Consider the following 10391-nt stretch of genomic DNA (forward strand, 5'->3'; position numbering starts at 1 on the left):
TTTACTGAACATGAGTAAGTGCAATAAATAAAGAGGACACTTTGCAGATTGAATTTTTATGTTTCCTTGGGAAATCATACTTCATTTTTACCAGCTTGCTAAGAAACGTCCTGCAGTGTTGTTTATACAAATAATTAGAAACCTTCATAAACTTCCTATAAATAATTGGAAGTCCTTGGCACCCTGTGATAAATTGCTGAAAAATAGGGCAGGCTGGCCGTTTTGGGAGAAAGTACAGCTTGTTGGGATGAGGCTAGCAAACTTGTACAGTAATCATGGGAATAATTACACAGCCCTTTGTCCTCATGTTAATCCCTGCATCACCCCTGCAAGGTAGGATCTATACTGTTGCCTTAATCCTGTTGATTTTCTTAGTCATGTGAATGCCACAGGAATGATAAATCTCGAGGCCCTTTCCTTATATTCAGCAGATTCGGTTCGTAGTAATTGTGTAATTTGGCCTAAAGAAACCCCTAGGCAGTGGGTGTTCATGGGAAGCGTACAGAGGGGGTTGTGGGGATTAAGAGCAAGGAGGTGAAAGTCACCACCTGTTTCCCCCCCACCCCTTTCTTTTGTCTCTGCCAGGAGAAAAACCCTACAAATGTACCTGGGAAGGCTGCACCTGGAAGTTTGCTCGCTCCGACGAACTGACGAGGCATTACCGCAAGCACACGGGAGTGAAGCCATTCAAGTGTGCAGACTGTGACCGCAGCTTTTCCCGCTCAGATCACTTGGCGCTCCACCGCCGCAGGCACATGCTGGTTTGAGAAACGCTACCTGTTCCAGCCGAGCTTAAGAGCTGGGTCTCTTAACTACCCGGAGTGAATTCAGCAGGGCTGAATCCCCTTCTACAGTGTTAACAGGCAGGGCTGTCCCTGCCGTCTGTAACAAAAAAAAAATAATTAAAAAAAAAAAAGCAGGAAAAGAAGTGCCACTCTTCTCCTCGCCATCTGAAGTTAACCCCGTCTGCCCCTCAGCATGGTTACACCCCAAAAGTGTCATCACAATCACCTGGGAAATAGCAGCCGAAATGCTACAGGAATGGGCATTATTTTACATGCTGCGTCCTTTAAAAAAAAAATGTTTATAGCTTGTATGTTTTCTTAGCTGTCGGACATTTTGTTCCTGAAAAATCACTGCTGATTGGAGGATCAGATGCCACAAACCGATGATGATGATGAGAGCAAGACCGGTAGACCTTTATTATCCCATCTTTTCCCCTTGTTTCGAATACCACCTGGCCAGTGTCAGCCTCACGCCCGAGCTGTGCTACAGATGAGCTGTGTGGGAGTAGGCGAGAAGATCCTGCTGGAGAGGTCCCACCGTCAGAGCCGAAGGGTTGCTGGAGCAGACTTTTGCAATAACAATGGTGGCATTTTAATGTTGTACCACAAGTTGTCATTATGCTATTGAGGACACCAGCCATTTAACCTTTTTCTTTTATCCTTTTTTTTTTCCTTTCTTTTTCTTTTGTTGTTTTCAAGTCTGTAAAATAAAAAAGGGGCAGCAGCATTTCTGCTGAAAGTACAATATTAAGTATCTGTATTTTACCATGGACTTATTTAGAACCATTTCCTGATTTGTATAGAAAAAGCCGATCTGAAAACTACTACCCCGTTCTCAAAGTGCAGTTTTCTTTCCTGCAGGTATCCTCTTCCCCGTGACCAGTGTTTGAATGCAAGGAAGTAGTCAGATCTTATGCTTGCTGGTACCAAGGTTAGGGGTGTAGCCATCCGTGGAATGGAATTGAATGTACCCACAAAACAAAACAGAAGAAAGGGCTGCGTCTCTTGCAGAGAAAAAGCAATAATGAGTAAAATGGTTCTCAAAACAATAATGCACTCCACACCAACAAAAGGCAGGGATGGAGAATAGCATGTAAGACCATTTAAGTCAATCTTTCTGATGGTTTCACTGATCTGCTAGGTACCACAATTAAGTACATTCATTTCCTTCAACATAAAACTTATTTGTGTCTGGAAAGCAAGACAGATAAAGGAAAGATCTGAGCATTGAGGAGTCAGTGGATGAACTGTAAGTAGGAAGGAGAAATGGTTCTGGAATGGTGCTCTGCAAGACATTATGTTTCTCCCTGGGAATTAGGGAATAACTAGATTTTGCCAGCTGTCTGTTATGATACAAATGGCCCTTTATATGGGTAGCAGTGGCTGCCTCTGCTGGGATTTTCAATCCAAGACTTTTCAGATTAAATAAAAGGAAATTCTTGATCATTCCCATACAGCCCTATAATTGTGAATCAATTTATATTAATTACATTATGGTGGAAAGAGAGAAACTCTTAGTCATCAGTTGTTCGTGAAAACAGAATAGTATTTTTCTGTTTTCCTTCCTCACAAGGATCTGCCTATTCAGCTAAATGTGACAAAGAAGAGACTTGGCAAGATTTTTAAGTGTTGAGACTTTTATAGCTTAGAGATAAAAGATGTATACATAAAGGTCTTTTGCAATGCATTTAATTATGAATATTTGGTTCCAGGAATTGCACAGATTAAACTTGTGATGCCACTTGTTCATTTTTAAATGTTTGATCAGTCTGAATTCATTTCTGATTCCTGAAGTAATGGTTGTAATGTTGGTGGGGGTTCAGAAATCAAGATAAGCTTTAAAAAAAAAGCAGCACAGAGTACCCACACAAATACTGAAAGCAATTACAGTTAATGGAGGATTAATAAGACTGGGATAATACTTTCTAACAGCATTTAGAGGCTCTGGAGTATGATTGTCTTTAAATACAGTGTAAATGTTCCCCAATAATGGATAATTTATCAGCTCCCTTAAAGAACTTCAGTACTGTTAAAATTCAGTTTGCCCTCTGCTGACTGGTCAACATAGAAACCCAGGACAAATTATCAGCAGTCATAGCAGGAAAAATGCCTCTCCCATTTCCCACTGACCACGCTGGTAATCTTCCACAAAATTTGGCTGTGTTTTAGTACCCAGCTCAGAGTTAGTATTCAAGCAACAACACCAAGTGTCGATGCAGTTTTAAAACGGCTGAAACAAATAGGGGCTTTTTGATAGCCCATAAGGCATCGTGGAGCAACAGAACTGGGTTTTTACCAACAGCGTTACTTACTTAAAAAACGGATTGTCAGCGTTGTGCCTGAGGTGGTTCATGGACTGCATTCGAGGTCTACTTTTTTGTGCTTCAGTGTCATTCCCTCTAAATGAATCAGTAATTCTCAACGTTTTGGGAAAGAATTCAGGTCAGGTACAAGTCAATTTATAGAATTATTTTCTCGCCTGAGAACATTTTAACTACCAAGAACTTGAATAGCAGCAGAATCTGTGATTTTCCCCTCATAGAAAATGAAATTTATTGAACGAGAATCTATTAAGGCTGTTCTGTTAGCATTCAAGAGAAGCAGTGAGAGTCATCATCTCTGATGTTGTTCACAAGGGCTGAATGTAACAGGGAGGGACCAATGTCTTCTTCACGCTTCCTCTGTAGTCAATGGTGAGAAAAGAGCAATCGAGAGACCCTAAATTTCAGTGTGCAGCTTTGAACTGTCCTGTGCTGACTGCACAGAGAAACCCGAGGAGGTTCGTTTCCCAAGGCAGAAGTTGCTCTTTGTGAACGCCTTGTCTTTCAGCCGGTTCCCTGTTACTTTATACGTACGAAACACAACAGAAAGAGGGTCTGGTTTTATTCAAGGAACCCCAAAGTGACAAGGGGGTAAAGCAGAGCTCGAGTCGAGGGTCACAGGCTCAGAGCATGCCAATGGGAACAGAATGAAGCTAAAAGATAGAGCAGTGCACACTAAATTTCCTTAATTAACAGGCAAAAATGGATACTTGGCCTTCCTAGCAGACGTGTACGAGCTTTTTATGCTGCCCTACAACCCTACCTCTAGACACCTTGGCCAACCAGCAGCAGTCTACCACTGGGTTTCAAGTAGCCAGTATGATCCTTGGCAAGTGTCTCTTTTGTATCAGAGCCCTCAGGCTTTGGCCGGAGGTATTTTTTGAGGATATTCTCAGTTTTGGTTTCCCCCTTCAGAAGTATTTTAAGAGAAATTACTTGATGGGAGGAGGGTGTTCGGACGTGGATCTGATGTCTCCCAGCTTCTCAGGGTGTTCTTCCACCAGTGGCTGTGGTCCAGGCCCGCCAAATTTTGGTGCTTGTGCAGAGGTTGAGGGTGGTTACTCCATGGCATTTTCCTCAAAAATCCCGGTGGCCCACTGCCGTGCCGCAACATTGCATAGCTGTGGTGAAGGCTTACATCATGTGTGGCATGCAGAAATACCAGATCTCCTCTTGGCAGTGCACCGTATGTCCATCTGAATGGAGCAGTTGGGAAATACAAATATATACGGTGTCCCCATTCTTTCAGAAAAAGATTTATGCTTTTCGGTGTGAGCAAAGGACAGGTAATACCCACTGTGGACATTACAGCTCAGCCCCTTTGGGAGACTGCCACAAAGTGTCAGATTTCAGGTGTTTTCAAAAGAATCCAGTGGATTTGTCAGGAAATCTCAGTAGCCAGCATTATATGAAAATGTAACGAGCAAGCAGCTTTGATACAGAAATTTTTAAATTTTAAATTGTCATTATATTTTGAGCACCTGTTTTATTCAGCACTGTAAAATCGGCTCATTGCAACAGCAATTTATACTGGGGATGAAGATGCAGTATTCCTTATTCTCTATCATGCTTACACAATTAATGAAATAGATTTAGACTGACGTGTATATATGATTATTTGCTGGAGTAATGTATAACAAAATTAACTGTTAAAAATGACATCAGTGATGTTGATGTTTGGGGTAAATTCACAGTGCAGAGCATGGACAAATAGCTGGACAACCTTTCTCCCCTTTAATAATGGGAATAGCAGTGATCATAAGTCTCGTTTTCCATTAGCCACATTGAAAATGTATTCTAGTTGCCATTTATAAATTTATCTTCTGATAATAAATGCTGTTTAATGGAAAAAATCTCTTTCTCTTTTATTGAAGGTGGTTGCCTCAAACCAGAGTAAGTTTCGCTGTTAATACCTTGCTTATTTTTTTAGTTTGAGCTTTGGTTTGGAAAGGTCAGTGTGAGAAACAGCATCTTCCAGAGCAGACGTGCCTAAGGATGGTTCAGGAAGTCTGCCCTCCTCCTACATGCTCACCCATACGCCCATGCATGTAAGTGCCAGCACTTCCACATGCCTCCTCCCATGTGTGGATACATAAACAAGCAAGTTCATAAAAACAAAGATGAAGAATTGGAAATAAATACTGTAAAAGGAAATACTACCTTCTTAAGAAACCAGCTTGTATTACTGTATTATGCCTTTGCCTGTGATTTATAACTGGAGAAGCACACAAAGAAATTTAAAGAGGATTGTTATATTTTCACAGTTTCATGGTAGCATTACGGTTGCTGTGTAATATGCTTATTAAAGTCATGCCCGTTGGTCATTTAAAAATGCTTCAATTCTGATCAATTGCACCAGTAAATCAGTTTTTAGTAAAAAAAAAAAAAAAAAAAAAAAAAAAAGGTAACTATAAGGATACTGCATCTTTAGAAATTTAAATACATTGAAAGTATTTTACTATACTTGCAACAGTTTAATTATTCTGTAATATATGTGATAGTGGAAAAGTATTTTCAAACTCACAATTTTTCATGGGGTGTAAATAGGTTAAATGAAGTACATTAAGAAAAAAAAAAAAAAAAAAAAAGAAACTTTGGTTTTCATCAAAAAAGCGTTAAATAATGCCCTGCAAAGCTTAAACAGAAAATGTTAAGAAGTAGATGATTCCATTTTGGAGAGTGTGTTTTCTCTGCAAGACAGAATGGACACTTCTTTGCTGTTTTGCAGATGGCATGCGATATAGTGAAGTCATATTGTGTCCTTTAATGTCAAATAAGTCAACACTCAGAATGTCTTTGACTGAATAAATGAAAAAAAAAATGCTTAAAATGAAAACCATATGAAAAGCTTTTTTTTTTTTTTTTTTTTTTTTCCTGGCAATTTACAGTGAATGGCAGATACAGTAACAGCAAACTCTCATTTGATTTTATTTGTTCTTGTATTTCCCTGACAACAATGCATCTCGAATAAAGGTTGCAGAGCTGAAATAAGCAGCTGCTCTTTGCCAATTCCAGGGGAGTTCAATCTTCTAGGTGCAGCAGCATGTCAACAAAAACAGTGGTAGAGGGACAGCTGTGACATTTAAAATGCACATGCACTTCAGCAAGATAGCCTAATATCTATTTTAAAGGATGAAACAAAAACTGAAAGTGCCTGTTATTAGAACTGATGGGATGTTCCTATACTTTTACACAGCAATAATTTACAGGATTCTGTCAACAATAAGATTAAAATAAAATTGTACTCTGAGAACAATAATGCAGCACAGAAGCAAACACAAAGTGCCATTTCTATTTTCACATATTGAGATATTTTGTTAGAAGTTTTAGTTATTTTCTCAAATAACGTCTGTCATATACTCGTGAGATGAGAATGGGTCTTAGTTTACAAATTACTCATATCCATATGGATTCTAAGTAGGTGTAAATGGAGTTGATTGTGTTTTATGGCATTTCTTCCTAATTTATGTCTGATATGCCCATATATCCAGGGTATTCTGTAGTAAAATATTCCAAAAACCAGCAATTAGCCCAATGGAGCTTTTTTAGGGTACACACTAGAACAGGGATTCTCCTGAAAAATCCTTTGCATTGAACTCTGGAGCTGAGTTCATCTAATGTCTCCTTTCTATTCTTCGTGTAACACTGGTATTTAATACCATCTTTGAACTGATTGACTCCAAGAGTGGAAAAAATATATCACTTTATATATTATTATTTTAGGGGCAAAGGAATGAAAAAAGTGGGAACTCTTAGTCTAGAGACTATCTGAATAACAACCAAGAAGCTGATATTACTGGAGTGGATGAAGGGTTTTGTTTTTAATATTAAGTGGCCTAAACAATTGCACCCATAGACTGATCGCACTAGAAAATGGGCAGATCTGTCTCTTCCTGTCCTTGTTTCTCATTTATTATTATTTTTAATCTAATAGTTTTCTGTCAAAAAAATAAAATAAAAAATTACTGACGCTAATGAAGTCTTAAAAAAGTGGTGTAATGCCATCCCTCGTGCTTCTCCTGTTCCTAAAAATGAATTTATTGGAGATGAAAATGTAACTGGTTGTCCTAATGCCTTTGCCAAGAACGATTGCTTTCTGTTCTCTAAATTTGTACCCACCATTTATCTGTGTAGAATTTTGTACTCGGGCAGTTCCACATTTTACCCAGATTTTGCTACCCTCAGTGGATTTCTGTTTGCATGGGTTTTCATTTTTATTCACCATAGCAGGATTGCATGTGCACAAAGATGCTCACGTATGGAAGACAGCAGAGGTACAAAATAAAAGCATGTGGACGTGCGTGTAAAAACTAGACACTGATGCATGCCAGTTAATCATGTGAGAAGACCACTAGTTTAGTAACAACTTATTTTTAAATCTGTTAGACATCAGTGGAAATAATCCCATCAGAACATGCATATACTTATTCTGTCATCCTGAACTTAATCTCCAAATATTAAGCACATAAAAGAGCTCAATTCACGCTAGGGATTTGAGGAGAGCACCAGGGAATGTGTCATCAGAAGGACAAAGGAAACGTGAGTTTCTTATACCTGAGCTGTTTGTTGGAGAGGAAGGCTTGGTCCTTTGTTCTGCAACTTTGAGCTGCAGTGCTCCAAGGAGACACCCCTAGAAATGCACGGTGGTGGGAGTTTGGCTGACTCCAGCACTAGGTGTGTGAGTTCTTGCGTAGGAAGGGGCATCTGGTCTTCACCATCATGAAATGAGCCAGGCTTCTGGGGTTTCCTTCTGAAAAAATAAACACAGAGGGGTTTTGTTGTTGTTGATCGGGGGTTGATTTTGTTTGGTTGTTTTGTTTTGTTTTGTTGATTTCCCAACATACCTCTATAGCAGCTTGTGCTTACAGACTTTAAATTATGAAATAAACTGAGTTGTCTTTGGAGTGATTTGTAGATTATTCAGTAAACAATCATTCAGTCCTCCAGACAAGCAAAACTGTGAATGCAAATTTTAGCTATTATGAAAATAAGAACAGCAAAAGTTATTTGGGGTCCTCTTGTCCATATGTGTGACCTGCAATGTTCCCCCCGGCTCATTCTCAGAAATGTCAGTGAGCCAAGGTGCTGTCAGTTAGAAAACATGCATGGTGGTCCATTGACTTGCTAAGCCTTGCTTCATGCTGCTAGCTCTGCATTTAAAACAAGAGTTCGGTGTCTGGTAGGAGACACACTCAAATAGGTAAAAGCTTCAATGGACTGCCATAATCAAGAACCACGTAGCACAGACATGGGTTCAGATGCTGCTTTTTTCCCTGTTCTTGCCTTTCTACATGTAAAGAGTTTCTTTGGAAATATAGTGTGAGCCACAATATTCACAAACAAACCAAATTATTTCAAAATTCAGAATTTATGTTCTCGTTTCTGGCTTCAAACTATTTTTCAATGCTATGTTTGCATCTTGTTTTTCATTAAACAAGAAAAAAAAAGAAAAAAAAAAAAAAAGAAAACCACCACAGTATATTTTTCCCTATTGTCCTATACATTGCTTCCTTGGTAATGTAATTTCTCCATTGAACACCTACACAGTATGCTCTCTTGACCTGCTCTGTCCCCAAGAAGTTATATATCCCATTTGCACTTACAGCAGAATATACACGGAGATAGTAATGAATTACTTAAGTTTCATGCACCACCAGCCTTAAGACCTTCAACCCACACACACAGACATGCACATTCATACACTTCAAGTGAACAAGAGATTTGGACACTGCTATCAACATGTGGGGTCAAAAATACCATTAATTTGGAAAGTTTCTTTCAGCTGCGTTTAGGAAGAAACAACAGAATAATGAAAAATACCATTCTTGGCCAAGTCACTTATGGATGAAGCAAATTCCCCTATGGCATTAGTTGAATGAAATCCGAAGGATGGGGCTGTGTTTGGCCTCCAACTGTTCCTTCTAATCAGGTCGTTAGAGCTGTATGTACCAATGAGTGTTCATTTGATCCTCCTGTGTAAAAATACAAAAACATCCCGTAGTTTATAAAGCGATTAATTTGGGACCGAAGCTTCACAACAATGGAATTAGTATGTATGGAACCTCTTTCTTTTTCCTACGATAAGATGCAAAAGGGAGGGTCATTATCAGTAACCCCATAGAGATAATAGTGTCGATAGAAGCCCTGTACTTCAAAGGAATAAAAATACCAGTGCTAGCAAGCAAGCAAGCAGTAGTTTCTCGTCTTTTATTTTGCCTTTTCAAAAGATTTTCCATGCAAAAATTACTTTTCTTCAACAATAATAAAATTAATCATCTGAAGATCTAATTTCCCGATAGTTTCCTCTGCATTTATATGCTATGTAGTGTTTAGACAACACCTATGTTATAAGTTTATTAATATTATGTAAGTGTTGTTCTTGTATTTATGTATAGTGTATGTATTGTAAATATACTCAGAGCTTTTTTTCCTCTTACTGTAAAATGGTGATTTTTTTTGCCCTATGATAATGTAAAGGGAATCCCCTAATGAAATTCTGTCAGAGGATGATTATTCCAGTCTATTCTCAAAGATCTAAATGAACAAGTGTTATCGTTTTTAATGGTGTCTCAGACATATTTTGTTGGTGCATTGCTTTTCTGTATTCAACTTTCCTATGAATTGAGCTGTGAATTGAAATAGAGTTTAAACCTTTAAATGTATGCATTTGTATAATTATCTGAATGGAGGCATGAAGGTTAAATAAAGCATTTTGTATGGAACAAACCCCCTAATTATTACTGTGGATGACTCAAACCTTCTGGAATACATAGTTATTAACTTTTAAAATTAAACCTTTGTTTAAAAAAAAAAAAAAAAAAAAAAAACACACAAAAAAACTTTTCTCTAAACATATAGCGATTTTTTTTTTAATTGAATGTTTTCTTAAGAAATGGACTTTACTTGCTTTTCTGACTTTTTAAAAGCCATCATATAGAGTACACATTCTTTCTCCTTTCTCAGTGTTTATGCATCTGTGGCAAAGCTGGAACAAATAAAATAGCACTGAGCAGTATAAACAAAAATGTCCTGGGATGATATAAAAATATTTTGCATTAGTATATAATCTGAGTTTGCTAAGTACTTTAAATTGGAATTGGATGTCTGTCTCTGCCTTTTTCTTTCCCTCTTCATTCCCTGTTTGCAGTGATACAATTAATGTACAGCACCCTTAAGATGCCCATGCAGCTGAGAGAGGATTCATTCCTTGTGTGCCTGTCAAGTGAAGAAACAGGTGAAGGAAGGCTTTGGTGAACTGGAAAAATCAGTTTTGTACTTTGTTGAA

At 38.3% G+C, this 10391-nt stretch overlaps 1 protein-coding gene across 8 annotated transcripts in view; it reads left to right on the forward strand.

Annotated features, from left to right (window-relative positions):
• The window catches only part of KLF12 (KLF transcription factor 12), a 246687-nt gene extending 237959 nt beyond the window's left edge, over window positions 1-8728 (forward strand). For all 8 annotated transcript variants that reach the window (XM_027473007.3, XM_038185326.2, XM_027472998.3 and 5 more), the window contains one exon: window positions 586-8728. In XM_027473007.3, coding sequence (XP_027328808.1) covers window positions 586-767 — 182 coding nt within the window. In that variant the 3' untranslated portion in view covers window positions 768-8728. The remainder of the gene's footprint in view (window positions 1-585) is intronic.
• Window positions 8729-10391: the final 1663 nt, after the last annotated feature.

Source organism: Anas platyrhynchos, chromosome 1 (genome assembly GCF_047663525.1).
Source record: "Anas platyrhynchos isolate ZD024472 breed Pekin duck chromosome 1, IASCAAS_PekinDuck_T2T, whole genome shotgun sequence".
Taxonomy (NCBI): domain Eukaryota; kingdom Metazoa; phylum Chordata; class Aves; order Anseriformes; family Anatidae; genus Anas; species Anas platyrhynchos.